Source organism: Propithecus coquereli, unplaced genomic scaffold (assembly GCF_000956105.1).
Source record: "Propithecus coquereli isolate 6110/MARCELLA unplaced genomic scaffold, Pcoq_1.0 Scaffold40, whole genome shotgun sequence".
Classification (NCBI taxonomy): domain Eukaryota; kingdom Metazoa; phylum Chordata; class Mammalia; order Primates; family Indriidae; genus Propithecus; species Propithecus coquereli.
The window spans coordinates 5,546,891-5,564,254 of record NW_012149730.1 but is presented as its reverse complement, the minus strand read 5'-3'; the positions used below and the strand labels follow the sequence as shown (position 1 = coordinate 5,564,254).

Sequence of the window (17,364 nt, the reverse complement as noted above, 5' to 3'; positions counted from 1 at the left end):
CATTAAACCATAGCTTTTCAAAAGAAAGGTCTTCACACTTGACTAATGCTGTAAAATATTAACGATGGCACTGACTTCCTAGCTCATCAATATGCTACAAAAGAGAATATGTTCACTTTTTCAAAAAAGTAATAAATCAAACCACAAGGCACAACATAATATTGTGTGTGAGCTGGAAGTGTTTTTTTTCCCTCCAGCATCTATATTAGCAAAGTTTCAGGGGGACAAAAAAAATCTTAGATGATAAAAAATGTAGCTTAAGCACTTTGCTTTCTTTTTGTGGAGCTTCTAGTTACTATTGACATTTGTGAGAAATTAATAGTTGTTTTGGCTTTCAAAGCTTTTTTAAAGTATTTAAAAATGGACTGAAGGCTAGAGGAAGGGGCTAAGTTGTATTTTTCTGTGCCAGCAGAAACCATAGGAAACTCCTTTTTCAAAATGGTAGCTTCAGGTTTATCCAAAGGCTTAGGACTTGTCACCCATTCACGGCAGTGGTGCTTTATCCATGCTAATAATTGTACGTCACTTCCCAGCTGGTGTCCTACATGATGTTCAGAGTCAATAAGCGCAACAGCGTATACTTTACTCATCACTTCCCATTTTCTGTGAACAAGTAAGTCCATGAAAACCAAGCCTCCATAACCATGTACGATGAAGGCAACATCCTTGCCTTCAGTCTTTGAAATGAAATAATCCCATATGTAAGCCATGTGTTCTTCAGGGGTTTTGCTGTATCTTTTTGGAATGCTTTGGGGAGGATGCTGAAGAGAGAAAAAGCTCTCAGCTTGAGCTGTTTTTGGGGAAGAGGACTCAGTATTTTTATTTTGTGTTAAAAGCCCATTCCACTCTTTTTCCATATTTAGGTCCATAAAATTGTCATTGGGGTTTAGCACAATTACATCATAATGTGCCTGCAATGCCATCTGAATACACGGTATCTGACTTCCATGTTGGAGACCATGATGTATTATTGCCTGCTGACTCCACTGACCAGCTCGGAAGACCCCATGGTCTTGAAGAAGGACAAGAAGAACAGAATGATGATTTGTTAATGCTCTCTCACTCATGAAAAAGAAGCTTCTTGGTTCTTTATCAGCCTCTGGTGGGATATATACTTTTTGTAATTTGCATACTTTTTCCAAAAGCTCATAAATGTATCGTTCAAGCAAATGGCCAAGGGCCTGGTAGCGCTTGCTATTTCTCTCAAGGACATTTTTATAATAGTTAAAGACAAAAGGCCTTTGTGTCTCAGTGTGTCTCAATTCAGCGTTTTCATTGAAGTCATATTTAAGTTCTTCTAGTAAGTCAGATTGTTCAATAAATTTTTGGAAGCTTAGCTCCTGAGTCATTGGTAGCCACTAAAAGTAAAAAGAGCAATAATGTATCAGTGTTAGAAAAAGTAAAATAAAATTTTCAGTTTGCCAAATTCTTCTGGTGGGACATCATGTTAAATTAAGCACTTCAGGAAGACATTAACCTTTTAAACCATGGTAAAGACTTTTTTTTTTTTTTGAGACGGAGTCTCACTCTGTCACCCAGGCTAGAGTGCAGTGGTATCATCATAGTTCACTGCAACCTCCAACTCCTGGGCTCAAGCAATCCTCCTTACTCAGCCTCCCTGGTGGCTGGAACTGTAGGCACACGCCACTGTGCCTACCTAATTTTTTCTATTTTTAGTAGAGACGGGGTCTGGCTCTTGCTCAGGCTGGTCTCCAACTCCTGACCTCCAGCGATCCTTTCGCCTTGGCCTCCCAATTGAGTGCTAGGATTACGGACATGAGCCACCACACCTGGCCTATGGTAAAGACTTTAACTCAAAATAATTGTGAATGAGACAAAGTAGTGAGAGACTGAATATATGAAGGGACAACGGACAGACCATGCTATGGTTTGGATATGGTTTGTTTAGCCCTGCTGAATCTCATGTTGAAATTTGATCCCCAGTGTTGGAGCTGGGACCTGGTGGGAAATGTTTGGGTTGTGAGGGCAGATCTCTCTTGAGTGGCGTGGTGCCATTCTCATGGGAGGAGTAAGTTCTAACTCTTAGTTCCTACAAGAACGAGTTGTTGAAAAGAGCCTGGTACCTCCTCTGCTCCTCGCTCTTCTCTCGTCTTTTTCTCTTCCTCTCTTGCCACGTGATCTCTACATGCTGGCTTGCCTTCGCCTTCTGCCATGAATGCCAGCAGCTGGAAACCCTCATCAGAAGCAGATGCTGATGCCATTTCTTATACAGCCTGCAGAACTGTGAGCCAAATAATCCTCTTTTCTTTACAAATTACCCAGGCTCAGGTATTCCTTCAGCAACACAAACAAACCAAGACAGACCATATATAAATATAGAGCTTTGATCCACAACCTCCAGCAACCCTTCCCAGGAAGTCAATCCTTTATCTACAATAAACCCAGGAAGTCACCCTGGCATAAGTCAGACTGGCAGGAAGCCAGATTTCTATCTCTAGTGACAATCTGGAAAACTAACCAATAATTTCTCTAATGATTGGCCCAAAATGGCCAGGACTTAATAACTGACAGCTTCTCTAATGTTTATCACCACTTCCAACTTGGGACCAGGGAAAGCCAAAAATGTACTCCTCACCAATCACATACGATTACCCCTCCCTTCTAGTTAGCCCTCCTACAGCTTCCCCATGGCAACAGCTTGCAATCCGGGCAAACCTGAAGTCTTCTCTTTTTTCCACTCCCCTGCCTGCCTTTGAGTCTCTGCCCAAACGCAGGGGATAATGGCTGAGTCTCTTTCTATAGCAAGTCAGAATAAATAGGCTTTGCTTTCCTCATGTGGTTGGTCTTTATTTATTTCTACAGTAGACATTTAATACATTTTGCTGTTAAAGAAATGGCAGAACAGTGTGGGTGAAATGTGAATCAGGCAGTATAGGTTATGATCAATTCATCTAATACCAGAAGATATGGTTATTCTGATATCTGAGAAGGAAAAAAAAATTGGTTGAATGAGAAGTTAATTTACACAGTTTCTGTGGGTAGAGCTTAAGGGGAAAAGAAAAGACAATGAAAGATTAAGTGGCTTGTCCTAAAGCCAAATAAGTATTTTTTTTTTTTCGTAGACAGAATCTCGCTTTGTTGCCCTGGCTAGAGTGAGTGCCGTGGCGTCAGCCTAGCTCACAGCAACCTCAAACTCCTGGGCTCAAGCAATCCTTCTGCCTCAGCCTCCCGAGTAGCTGGGACTACAGGCATGTGCCACCATGCCCGGCTAATTTTTTCTCTCCATATATATTTTTAGTTGTCCAGATCATTTCTTTCTATTTTTTAGTAGAGATGGGGGGGGGGGTCTCGCCTTGCTCAGGTTGGTCTCGAACTCCTGACCTTGAGCAATCCACCCGCCTCGGCCTCCCAGAGTGCTAGGATTACAGGCATGAGCCACCGCGCCCGGCCTGCCAAATAAGTATTGAAAGATTGTGTAAGAGGCTGACTCTCAAATTCCCACTCTTAAATACATCAACATTCTCCCTTCTTAAACTTCTTAACACTGACACTGGCAATCCACAACCCATTTCCAATAAGTAGCATTCAAAATGATTTTCAGTGCAACTCAAATTGCCAGCAGGCCTAAGGGCAAAAGTAAGTTTGCTTGTTCCGATTTCTTAACTGTTTTCTCACTTTCTGAATCTTATTCTCTGACTCCCATACTCAACTGGTACTTTATGAAGATTTTTAGTTGTCCAAAGCATCTATCTGTTCTCTATTCCTTCCTGTTCCATTAAAAACTCTTCTAATGTTGCTAATCTCAGGTGTTATTACGTAGTTAATATATTTTTCCTAAAGTATAAATGACTAGCTGACTTAACTATCCTTTAAAATGAGAAGCCTCTGGAATTAGATTGATTTAGGTTTAAATCCTAGCTCCAAATTTCCAAGCTGAGTAACTTTCAGCAGGTTTCTTGTCTTTTATGAGTCATCTTCAATTCTAAGTTTTAGTTTATTTAAGCTATATAAAATAATTCTTGCTACTCTCTACCCTGGTACGATGCTTTATTTTTCCTCTTCATAGCCTATATTACCACCTGACACATAACTATTTGCATATTTTTATCAGTCTTCCATCACAAGAATTAAAGCTCCATATGAAAAGGAACTTTAATTCATTGCTGTACATTCAGTGCTTAGAACAGTGTCTGGCACATATAATTTTTAAATGAATAAATGCAAAATAGGGATAACATCATCAGCTACCTCACAACGTTGTTATGAGAATTAAATGAACTAATATATGTAAAAACCATTTTACATAGTGTCTCACACATGGAAGTTTCTCAAAATTAGATAGGATGATCTAATGATGGGACACATGTGAAATAAAGCTACATATATATTTCTTGTCCTTTTTTCTCTACATTATCTATGATTTTTACCACATTAATAAATGTAGTTCTATTTTATTCATTTTATCTGTTTATAGTATTCCATTGCTTGAATATGCTGTTATTTATTTAACCATTTGCCTTTTGAGGAACATTTAGGTTGCTCCAATTTTCCACTATTACAAGCAAAGCTGCAACGAATATTCTTGCACATGTATTTTTGTGTACATATTAAGAATTTCCCTAGGCAACAGACCTAGAAGTGAGATTTCTGGGTCATTTCAGCATTCTCCATTTTACCAGACATTGCCAAATTGCTCTCCAAAAGGAAAGTCTATTTTATAATTTGGAATGAAAGAGGAGGTTTGCACAGAAAAGTAATCTCTCAAATCTAAAAATGTTGTGTTTATTCAGGTGCTGTGCTTGCTGTAAACTGTCTTTTTCTGCACTAAAAATAAAGAGAACGATATAGAATATTTAAAACTCAAATTAAGCAAAGAAAGTTGTTAGCTAACTATTTAGCTTTTTCTTCAGAGGATAAATAAACAAAATCAGTATTTTCTAGTAGCATCCAATTACTCTTTTTCAATTTTGTTAGGTGTTTGTATACCTAGTTTGGTGAGAGAGAATTCTCAGGGTGCAAGAATGGGAGTTGGCAAAAAAAAACCAAACAAAACAAAATAGCACACAGGTATATAAAGGATTAGTGGAGTTGGGGTGAATAGAATCAAGGTGGTATCTCATAGAATAAAAAGCTAGACAATTCTTTAGAATTAATTGTAGTACATTGTGCTTGGCTAATATACTCCAACCTGTAATTCTCTCCTTGACAAGCTGTCCAACTGTCTACCTAGTATATCTACTGTATGTCAAATAGCCATCACAAATTTAACATGTTTAAGACATTCCCTTCAATCTACTCCCATCAGTGGCCTACCTTAGTAATGGGAACTTCATTCTTTCACTTGGCTCATGCTGTAAACTTCCCTCTTCTCTTCCACACCCCACATCCAATCAATCAGCAAATCTATGGGTTCTGCTATTTGAAAGATATCTATAGTCTGATCATCTATCCCCTTCACATTGACCACCCCAGAACAAGTCACCATCAACTCTCACCTTCATTAATAGTGTACTATCTAGTCTCTGCATAAGCTTGTCTCCTTCTAGTCAGTTTCCCACACAGCAGTCAGAATGATCCTTTCAAAACATCTGAATTGGATGTTACACCCTTGCTCAGAATTTTTAATGGTGATATGTTTGTTGAATTCATTATTTCTGGTCTGGCATGTAAAAATCTTGGAAGTTGCTACTGAGTCCTAACAAGAAGTAAAAAGCTGAACAAACCAAAATTCAGCAACTCTTCTTAGATCTGAAAGAAAAGTGAGGTCACTGGGCAAACCATTGCCTCCAAAACTAGAGAGACTGACAGGTGAATGCAGAGAATCAAAATTTACCAGAGCAGAAACTAGGAACTGAAACCTCCAATAGAACCAGTGCCCAGATAGGGACCTGAACTGTAATTGCGATTTGCTGGAGCTCTGTATGGACAAGTCTGAAGAATAAAAACTCTAGGGGATCCATTCCCCATCCTCCTCTTTTGTGAGTTTTACCTCTTGGAGCTCTAACAGGTCCACAGGTCCTCACGGTAACCGTCCATGCTTCTGGCAGTGAGTAGGGAGAAGGAACCATTTTGAAATACACCAGAGCATTTTGTTCTTCTTAACAAGGGCTGCCCTCAGGAGAAACTATTTAACCAAAGCCTAATCTGCTGGAGTTTTATCAGAGCCTAACTGACCTGGGGGAAGGGAAATACCTAACTCCAATCCACACTAGCCATCTTGTCCCACCTAAGAGGAGTTGAGGGAAATTGAGAAGGATGTATGAAGTTCACAGTCTAGAGGAGCAGGTTCACTAAAATTCTCAATGGTCTCCCCTCTCACTGAAAATAAAATCCTATATCCTTACCATGGCCTACAAGGTCCCACATAACGCTTGGCTCTCCAATCTCATTTCCTTCCATTCTCTCACTTGCTTACTCATCTAGTTACATGATCTGGTTCTTAGCTTTCTCAGGTGTCATTTCCTACCACTCTCTTGCTAACTTCACCATAGTCACACCTGGCCTCTTTGCCATCAACTTGTGAACAAGCTCCTCTTTAAGGGTATTCATCCTTGCTACGCCCACAGCCTGGAACACTCTTCTCCTAGATAACTATTGGGCTTCACTGCCTTCAAGTTTCTGCCCACGTGTTACCAGAGTGACTTTCTCTGAGTATTTTATCTGAAAAGGTAACTCTCTCCCTTTCTCTTGTCCTTTTCTACTTTTTTTTTTTTTTTTTTAGCACTACATTTGCTTATTGTCTACTACCTCCCATTAGAATGTTAAGTTCCATGACAGCAGGGACAGGGACTTTGTTTTGTTCACTACTGTATCTCTAGTTCTTGGAGTAGTGCCTGCTGCATAGTAGACACTTAAATATTGTTAAAATTTTATGTTTATGCCAAGGGCATAAGAAACTAAAGAGCACTTTAAAAGTTCTCTAGCTATATGCATAAGAGAAATATGCACACAAAGCTTTTGAAAAATTATAGAGGCTTCTATAATTCTAAAGTTAATGCCAGAGGTTTATGAAATATTCTCAGAGAATACCCTACACATCTCTATACATTTGCTTTCTCTTTTGCAAATGAAGATGATTGATCTCTCTCAACCAAATCAAAGATGGTTCGTTAAAATAGAATCAAACTGTTTCTATGCTTAATTTTCCAAAGAATGGGTTGGAATAAGATAGTGTAGAGGAGGAAAAATAATTTTTTACTTAACCCTCTTGAGTTCTTATTTGGGATGAACCCCTGTAACAAAAGACAGATTAACAAGAGAAAAACAAACAAGTTTATTAATGCATGCAGTGCACATCACGTGGGTGAAACTTCAATAAAAAGTAACTCAAAACAGTGGCTTAGAACTCTGCCTTATATAGCATCTTCAATAAAGAACAATAAATCTGTGGAGAAATGTAAGGATAAAGGAAAGAGTTTTAGGTTTCTAAGTGTGGGAAACTGTGGGAATGTAAATATTAAATATATGGTAGAAAATTAATGGAGTAAGGTTTGTTGGCAGATTCCTCTGGTGCTCTCTCTGGGCTAATAAGAGTCTAGAGTTGTCTCCAGTAAAGGAGAGTTTAGGCAGAAAAGACTCAGGAGAAGGAGTTTCCTTTCATTTGTTGCTGCTTAATTGCTTTCAGCTCAAAAATAATTTTCATGAGGCTGGGCGAGGTGACTCATGCCTCTAACAACAGCACTTTGGGAGGCTGAGGTAGGAGGATCCCTTGAGCCCATGGGTTTGAGACCAGCTTGAGCAACATAGTAAAAAAATTAGCTGGGCATGGTGGTGTGCACCTGTAGTTCCAGCTACTTGGGAGGCTGAGGCAGGAGGATCACTTGAACCTAGGAATTAGAAGTTGTAGTCAGCTATGATGACACCACTGCACTCTAGACTGTGCAACAGGGCAAGACCATGTCTCAAAAAAACCAAAAATAATAATTTTTATGTCAGAGAGGCATATTTTGGGGTGACATTCTGGTTTCCTTAATAGCTTACCTTCAAAAATAAAATTGTTAGAGCTGAAAGGGACCTTATTGATATTCTTAGCTAATATGTTTATTTTGTAAATGGAGAAATTAAGGCTTTCAAAGGTAAAATGACATGCTCAAAGTAACTAAGGCAGCTCTAGAAGCCTGACAGAAGATTCATTTTTACCAATGATTTAAAAATACATAGTGTTAGACTTTTTTTTTTATTTCAGGCTATTATGAGGGTACAAACATTATGGTTACACTTTATGTCTTTGCCTCACCCAAGTGCGGGTTAAAGGCATGCCCTTCCCCCCTACAGTGCCCCCGTGTCCTTTAGTTGCAGATTTACTCCCCCCTCAAATCCCCCTAATCCCTGGTGAGTATTTTTGCCATGTGATCACCCTAGTGTTGATCAGTTAGTACCAATTTGGTGTTAGACTTTTTATTTCATTCATTCACTAAAAATTTAGTGGAGCCATTTGTTAGGCACTTAGTTTCCTATATCAAGTAGCCCAATCATTTGACACAGATTGAAATTTAAAAAAAAGAATAGCATATACTCATTAGAATTTGAAATCAGGCCTTTCTAGTAATCTGGGTTAGGTGGCAACACAGTTGTTATGTTTTTACACTAGGTTATTTTTTAAAATTTTTAAACAAATTGTAAAATATATATAATGTATCTTCCTGGATATAGCGCCAGAAACAAAAAAAATATATATATAGCATAAAATTTACCATTTTAACCATTTTTAAGTGTGCAGTTCAGTGGCATTAAATTCATTCACACTGTTGTGCAACCATCATTCACATCTATCCACAGAACATTTTTCATCTTATAAAACTGTAACTGTACACCGATTAAATAATAACTTCCCATTTCCCCCTTACCCCAGGCCCTGGCAACCACCATTCTACTTTATCTCTATGAATTTCACTACTCTAGACTAGGTGTGAATATTTTTAAGATGAGGGCGTGTGGGGGCACTAGAATCATAGATGCAAATAACTTTAATTGGCATATTTTAATTTTTAAGGAGCCCCTTTCCTCTCTAGGATCATATAGTGGTTATAGTTAATATTTTATATTCTTCACAGGTGATTAGTAAGCTTCTATAAAAAATAATTTTATGACCTGAGAAGTTAGGGGCTAATCCCCTGGTTACACGGCAGTGCTCTATTACAGTAATTATAATCCTTTGTTATATTTGAGAAAAAAGCCCTTTTATGTATCTCATGGCATTAAGAAGCATAGAATGAAGGATGCTTTACTCAGAATATTTAAAAATATCTAATGATACTTTTTTTTACAGTAATGTTTTCATATATTTTCATCTTTAGAAAAACAAAACAAAACAAAAATTCCTAGAAAATATATTTTAAAGAAAGAATACTGTTTTGGTACAAAAGCAGCACTACATTTCTTATCCTAACATAGAATGTAATGATGCAGATTTTTAGAAAAATAATTATGCCTGTACTACAACTCCATTTAGTAAATTGTAGAAAATAGTGCTTTTAAAATAATATATGTAGAAGTTTCAAAAAAAGAGGAAACTAAATAGTGTACCCACTATTTACCTTTCCCTAGGAAAGACTAAGGAAGCTGTATTTAATATACTTGAGGCAAAGACATATAGCAAATAGAACACTAGATATAGAAAAAACCAGATGCCACCAAATGTTGAGTTTCTCAAACCTAAGTATGCAACAGAATTTCCTGGGAAAGTTTTTTTCTTCTTTTTCTTTTATTAAAAAATAGTTTAGGCCGGGCACAGTGGCTCACGCCTGTAATCCTAGCTCTCTGGGAGGCCGAGGCAGGAGGATTGTTTGAGCTCAGGAGTTCGAGACCAGCCTGAGCAAGAGCGAGACCCCCGTCTCTACTAAAAATACAAAGAAATTAATTGGACAACTAAAAATATATAGAAAAAAATTAGCCGGGCATGGTGGCACATGCCTGTAGTCCCAGCTACTTGGGAGGCTGAGGCAGAAGGATTACTTGAGCCCAGGAGTTTGAGGTTGCTGTGAGCTAGGATGACACCACGGCACTCTAGCCCAGGCAACACAGTGAGACTCTGTCTCAAAAAAAAAAAAAAAGTTTAGTGAACTACTATAAAGAGAAACATTCTTGTTACTACACCAGGCTGCCTTTGGCAGCCACCACAAAGGTACCTCCAAGCGCCCTATCTCTCCCTCCAAAGTAAGCACTCTCCTGACTTTCACAGTTATGAAAATTAATAAAAGGCCATAAAGTGGGAACAGTGGTAAGGGCCTGAACTCTGCAATGGTATAGGCATAGGTAAAAAAAAATAATATAGGATAGGAAGGTGGGAGGAAGAAGGGAGAGAAAATTACAAAAAATTTAAAAATATGTGTATATATATAAATATAACCAGCCATTTTTCCCTAGCTTGCTTTCCTATAATTGCTTACTACTCAGGAGTCACACAGCTCAGGGTCATGAAGATTCTTAGCTTTCTTCATTGCTCCCATAGATAACATTATCCCTGTGAAACCTAAGGCTGGTCTTTGAGATATCTTCCAAACCCTACATTTTGGTAGACCAACTGACCCAACCAGACCAGTGGCCAAAGGAACCAACTCAGCTGGTCTTGCTACCTGGGAACTGACTCAGTACAAGAAGACAATTTCTGCTTCCTGATGCTATGAGTTCATCTCCAGCCAATCATCAGCAGACACAATTGCTTAGCCCTTTGCCTGCCAAACTATCCTTAAAAACCCTTTCTCTCAAATTCTCAGGGTGATGAATTTGAGAAATTCCTCATCTCCTTGAACGGTGCCTGTGATATTAAATTCTTTCTCTGCTGAAACTCCTGTTGTCTCAGTGTATTGGCTTTCTCTCTCTTTTTTTTTTTTTTGGAGGGGGGACAGAGTCTTGCTCTGTCACCCGGGCTAGAATGCTGTGGAGTCAGCCTAGCTCACAGCAACCTCAAACTCTTGGGCTCAAATGATTCTCCTGCCTCAGCCTCCTCAGTAGCTGGGACTACAGGCCTGCACCACCACACCCAGCTAACTTTTTTTATTTTCAGTAGAGCCCTGGTCTCACACTTGCTCAGGCGGGGCTTGAACTCCCGACCTCAAGCAATCATTCCACCTTGGCCTCCCAGAGTGCTAGGATTACAAGCATGCACCTGGGCCCCCCAGCTTGATTCTTGAGTCAGTTAAATTCTTTACTTAAAAAAGCTGATTAATAAAGAATCTTAAAATTCAACTATTTTTCGGTAAGCAATGTTTTTATTTGTCAAACAGAAATAAACCAGGGTCTTTAAACGAAATCCTTACCAGTGAATTTCGATCCCAGCAAGCCTTTAAGAATTCCTGCCTTTCATTCATTCCTGCCATGTAAAACACTCCCTTCCTCCCCGCCCAATAACCCTTAGTACCTGGTGTCTTATGTCTACCTCAGCGCTGGCCTCATGGTAATTAAGATGGCTCAACTCCCGAGGCAAGAGACTCTGCTGTAGTGATTGGGTGAGTTGGGCTAGTCCCTTTACTTGACTGACCTTGGTGGGATGGGGATAGGAGTTGGGGGCTGGGGGTGGGTGGGTGTTAAATTCTTTATTTCCACAGCCCCTGTGGAATTGGAACGTTCCTGCACCCTTCTGCTTGCTTGGAGTGCTGGGCTGAATTTTGTTACTCTTGTGATTAAATCGTCATTAAAGTTCACACATTCATTTAAAAATTATTCAAATACGTACATTATGGTTATTAAAATAAGAGAAAATTTCTAAACTGACGGGCTCTTTTAAAGGACTTCAGGAGTTATCAGGCTAAAAATGCCAGACCTTGAGTTCATCGGCACAGGGTTAGCTCCTTAAGTACCGTAATAAAGGTTAATTGAAAGAATTGCAGTTTAAAGGCACCACGTTTTTTCATCTCAGCATTTTATCTTTAAAACAACTGAGGTCTAGCTTTTCTTTTTTAGGGCCTTTAAAAATGACGAGTTCGAATTTTAAAAAGAAATCCTCTATTACTATGCCATTTTTTTTTTGTCAGCTGACCTAATCTGTTTATTTCCACCACAAACGCTAGACTAATAGCTAGGCTATTATCAGGTAACTTTGCCGTCTTAAAATCTGTTTCTGAGTTTGAGGAAGCTCCTTGAAGACAAATACGTAGCAGAGGTGTGTATGCTGTGAGAATGTAATACTGCAAAAACAGTAACGTTTTGCTCTCATAATCTCTGGGGTCACCTCGCGAAATTCAGTAAACTGAAAGAATTCCTAACATTTTCCCCTTTTTTGTCAACCTAGTCTTCAAAATCAACAAAACTAAAACTACGCACCCAGCTTTACTTCCCCAGAGAGGCAGAGACCAAGAAAAACGTGCCGCTTAACAAGCACTTGAGGCGGCAGCCCGCGGAGAAAACAAGCCCCAGGAAGTGATTTCCGAGTGAAGGTGGGAGGGACGGCTGATTTCCGGTCGAAGGGCTGGGGATGGCTCTTGCGCAATCGCAGTTCGAGCTTTGCTGTTTTTTTTTTTTTTTCTCTCCCCTCCCCCTTCCCTCCCCCAAGCCTGAGGGGTCTTGAGGTGACAGCGCCTGCAACTGCGACTCCAGCAGGAGGAGAAGATGGACAAGAGGAAGCTCGGGCGACGGCGATCTTCGTCCGGTGAGAGAGGGTTGGAGGAGGACTGAGCATATTGTCTCCTGCCCCGGACAAATGGGAGGCGCAGGCGGAGGCTGGGGTTGGTTGCGGCTCGCAGGCGCCAGGGCGAGGGTGAGGGCGGGGGCTGGGAGAGGAGGGGGCGCGCACAATGGAAGGCTCCAGGCCGCCCCCGCCCCTCGAGTCGAAGACGCAGTCCGAGCTGTCATCGAAGCTTCGGCCGCTCTTCACCTCAACACCCCTTTCATTTTTTCCCTTCTCCCGCGGGCACCCTCCTTGAGTCTCACCGGCCCACAGATCTTCCCGGTTGGCTTGCCACTCTCCTGCCACGCCTTCCTCGTAATTCCACCAATGTTCCAGTTTCATTTCCAGCTTCTCAGCGTCTGACCCCACTTTCCTTTATTCCTTTGATTCTCGACTTTGTCTCTCTTCCCCTCTCTCCCGCCCCAGCAGGTAGTAGCTGCAGCTCAGGAAGAAAGTTGGGGCTTGGTAACTGACACTTCTTTCCTCAGATAAAGCCTCACTGTGTCTCCTTCTGAACAGGCCGGCTTAATAGCCTTTTTCTTTTCCAGCCTCCGCCCGCATCTTCCAAAAGTGATTGCAGAGTCGAACAAAGGATTCGAAGCCGTGCTTTCATTGTGTTTTTTTCTCAGCGTATTTTTGTTTTTGAAATTGCTTTAAGCTTTAAATGCCCATCTTCAGTTTTGTGTACTACGTCTTGGAAATACGAAAGTGGAGTTACAAGATGTGAGGTAGAGCTCCTCCCAGTCAACAAGTTTTTGTCAAACATTTCATCCATTAAGGGTACCACAAGGCCTTGTGTTAAGACCTGTAGAGGAGAAAACGAAGACTTTAATAAGCTTACAGTCCAATAAACAAACTAACACTCAGTGAATCATTTATTTCATTTCATTTCTTATGATACAGTTTATTTTTATAGAGACAGTGTTAATTCTAAATTTATTTAGGATTGGCCTGTGCTGGTGCATCTCAAACTTATTGCATTTTGCGGCCTTAACTGCTCTGATCTCTGGGGACATTGCCTGAAGCAATTGAAAACCTGAACTCCTTTTTCATGTGCAACTAATATTATCCATTTTTTTGTGTATTCTAGAGATAGTAGATTTTTTCTTTGAAAGTATGTGTGATATATATTTATGCATATAAGTATGTATATGCCTTCAATAGGTCAGTGTTTTAATAGCTTCCTCCTTGCCTCCAAAATCTTTAAGTAAAATTGACACATTAGGAAAATGCACAGTGTTTATCTGGTATCATTCACATGCTTCCTAATACAGAACTTTTAGGTGTAATCATACCTCAGTTTACGATGCACAGCCTTTTTTCAATAAATACATTTCGTCTTGGCTTAATATATTTTTGAGGGGGAAGGGCAAGATATTAGCCTTGTATTTCAGAAAATCCCATCCCCTTTACCTGATTATACTTCAGTTTATTAATTACAGTTAATTTGATGCAAGCAGTTATAGGAATTGAATTTAGAAAATAAAGCTGCTAATCCTTAAAAGACATTGATATTTATGTTAGTTATGTGCCTAGGGAGGTTTTTTTTTTCTTTTTTTTTCCCCTGATGACCTCCCTTTTAGAGCTGTTTTTTCTGAAAAGTGACATAGTAAAAACCATTCCCAAATCTAATGTTACCCAGCTATTCTCCAGTATGCCTCTAGCTTTAAGTTGTGAACATTAATTTTTAAGAATACTGCTGCTTTTCTTAATAGTGTATGTTTAATTTTCCCATAAAAATTCTCAGCAATAAAACGTGATCAGTTGGTTGAAAGATTCTGTGGATTCTGTGTAATGGTTATATGCACGCAGTTGCCATTTCATTAGGAGTTGTTGCTAACTGAAACCCAAATGAAGTAACATTCATAGTCATCAAAATTTCATAAGTACACAAAGAAGAATTTGATTAATAAAATAGTAGTAGGAAGAAGAGGTAGTAGGAAGCTGAGTAGCAGTAGAAAGAGAAAATGAGACACAGAATTTGAAGTTTTGTCTGAGACTACACCAGGCTGCCCTAAACTTTCTCCTAAATAAGGAAGAACCACAAATGTTTACAAAGTATATTGCTTGGGACTTTTTCAATTGCAAGTAGCAGAAAACAATTCCAACTAGTTTAAACTCGAATAGCTGATAACTGTAGCACATCAAAAGCAGTAAATTAGATGAAGATACAGATAAAAAAAAGACTGGCACTGCAGTTCCACTAACAGTTGAATGAAATAATAAAGTACATGGGAGCAAGGGAGAATGACCATTAAAAATGATTAACAACAAAAATATAACTTAGATATATTAGGGTCTTAGATCACAACTTTCAGATGAATTTTTGAATCAAAACAGGAAAGTTCAAGCAACCAGTTTTCGACTGATTACTTCAGGCAACATCCTTGGAGATCTGTGTCACTTTCATTTGCAGTTAAGAATGTATGTTTTTTGAGTAATGAGGTCTAGTCACTGTACTAAGAACTTTACAAACTTTAATATTTTCAAAGGCCTCATAAGGTGGTTATTTTATCTGATTTATAGGTGAGAAAACTGGGATTTAGGGAGAATAAACATTTGTTAGCAATAGCTAGTGAGAAACGGCGAGGATTCAAAATCTGGTCTTTCTAATTACAAAATCTATAGTTTCAACATCATTTGCTATCACAGTAAATGAGCCTTACTTGGAAAAAAAAAAGGTTTCACGGACAAATAAGTGTGATAACTATAGTCAGAAAATTTTCTTTAAGATTTTTCAGAAACTTTGACATGTTATTGTACATTGTGCCTCTTCAAGAGAGTGAACATGTGCTGTTTCTCAAAATTGCGTGATTTTGAAACTCCTCCTTCCCCAGTTTCATCTTGAGGGAGTCAGTGTCCCATGATGATATACCTTTCTTACATCTCTTGGTAGTCCAGATGATGTTTGCATTGCACTGGAAGTATAATGAGCCATAATTGAGGTTCAAAATGAGAATCTACAATTAATCAGGATGAAGCTGCATTATTTGCAGAGGTATTAGCTGAAGTCATTAGAATGAATGGAATTGCCCACAGAAATAGTATAGAGTAAGAAAAGTCTTAAATCACATACAATTAATTTCAAAGTAGGGAGGAAGAGACATTTGTTAGATAGGCAGACAAGGAATGCGATAGGTTTGGGAAGAAAGGGAGGAGAGTGCAAAACAATGTGAGTGTTTCAGAAAGTTAAGTAGTGTGGGGATGTTGGATTTGGCAATTACTAGGTCACGTTCACCAGTGGTAAAAGTGGTTTTAGTAGAGCAGTAGACAAAAGCCAGATTTCAAGAGGTGATGGTGAGAAAATGAGATGGGAAGGAAAGATCAAATTAGGTAGAAAGAATTTTTTTTTTTAAAGAATATAAGAGACTTAGGTTGGTAGGGAGTGGGAAGGGCGTTGGTGAAGAGGGAAAGATTGAATGTATATCAGGTAGGAGATAATTATTGGGGTGAGGTCCCAGAAGAAATGAGGGAGGGTGGAATCAAAAAACAGTTTGGCGAGACGTGGGGAAAGGAGAGAATATGGATAAAGATATAAATTTTGAGAAGTTAAGGATATTGCAATCATGGCTTCTAAGTGAAATAGGAGGCAAGATAATCTTTAGAGAAAGAGGGGTTTTAAGTGGTATTGGGAGCTAAAAATAGAGTAGAAGGTGAAATAGGAATGAATAAAAACTATTAAGTAATTTTGAAGTCCTAATTAAAATAAGTGTGAATTTGTAGTATTTGTGGTTGCTGCAACTGTGTGACTTTCTTCAGAAGTGCTAAGCAGTACAGAAGCAAGAATTTGTAAAAAAATGAGTTTAGTTTTACTTAGAGTTAAAGGGTGTGCCACGATGGCGAGAGTGTGCAAATAATGGATTCAGTGGGAGTGATGAAGTCAAGGGGTCACAGGGCAGTATGTTGTAGAATGAGAGCTTCACATTTGGAAAATTGAGAGGTAGGACGGTTTTCCTTAAATACATTCATGAATGTATACTGCTGAAATGGGGATGTGTAGACGTTAGTTGGAGTAAATTAAGATGAATCTATTGTTTTGAGTGTTGATTAACGGAACTTTTAGTGCTTTGAATGATGGTAAATTTTAATGATAGGAAAACCATGAACCAAGTATCAGTGTATTCTTGGAATGTTGGAGAGGATCTTGGGTCAGTGGATGGCAATCACAGAGATGGGTAAGAAAGTATATCCAATTTATGGGAATTTTACAGGAGGAATTATTGCAATAAAATTAGAATATTAATTGAAAATGGCAGTGGTGGTGGGGAGAGATTGTTAATCTCTGCTCCTGCTTTGTAAGCAGCAGAGTCTTAACAAAGTATTATAGTCAATAAAAGGCTAGGATTTAGTTAACCTAAGGCGGAGTAAATGTTTAAAGAAAATGCTAAGGAAGTTGTATTGACTTTGGAAGGAAATTTAGTGGACTAGGAAAGAGATGGAAAAGATGTAGATGAGAAGATAGATTTGAAATACATAAGGTGAGAGAATAGCAAGATAATAGGCTGTCAGGATTGGCATCTTGGGTGGTGAATGTGATTCCCAGGCCTGATGATGGAAGGGAAGGCAGAGGATTGAAAAGTGGATTAGAGGGGCCTGGTGACATAGAGAATGGGTTATGGATAAGATTGAGTAGCTCCAAAGATCTAGACTGTAACTTTATTATAGTGATGCTGTCTTAAATCTACCTGCCAGATGGATAACTCTAATTTCAGTTTTCAGTAATTTATGAATCTGGCTGATGTGGGCTGCTTCATCCTAGTTGTGAGTGCTTGTATTGATAACTCACCCCTGGGTTGCAC

General features: G+C 39.1%; 1 protein-coding gene across 1 annotated transcript; it reads right to left on the bottom strand.

Moving 5' to 3' along the window:
• Positions 1–257: 257 nt before the first annotated feature.
• Positions 258–12,907, bottom strand: LOC105817180 (putative protein FAM172B). Its single transcript, XM_012652812.1, has 2 exons — positions 12,692–12,907; positions 258–1,358 (listed from the first exon to the last, which is right to left on the bottom strand). The coding sequence occupies exons 1-2, from the start codon at positions 12,905–12,907 to the stop codon at positions 258–260; spliced, it is 1,317 nt and encodes a 438-aa protein (XP_012508266.1).
• Between the last annotated feature and the right edge of the window lie 4,457 nt (positions 12,908–17,364).

Bases quoted from the DNA above. Each gene is read 5' to 3' on its own strand.
- LOC105817180 (XM_012652812.1), bottom strand. From the start codon at position 12,907: ATGAAACTGGAACATTGGTGGAATTACGAGGAAGGCGTGGCAGGAGAG. The intron at 1,359-12,691 runs GTGCGCGCCCCC...TTTTACTTTTAG, and splicing joins GCGGCCTGGAGCCTTCCATT to TGGCTACCAATGACTCAGGA.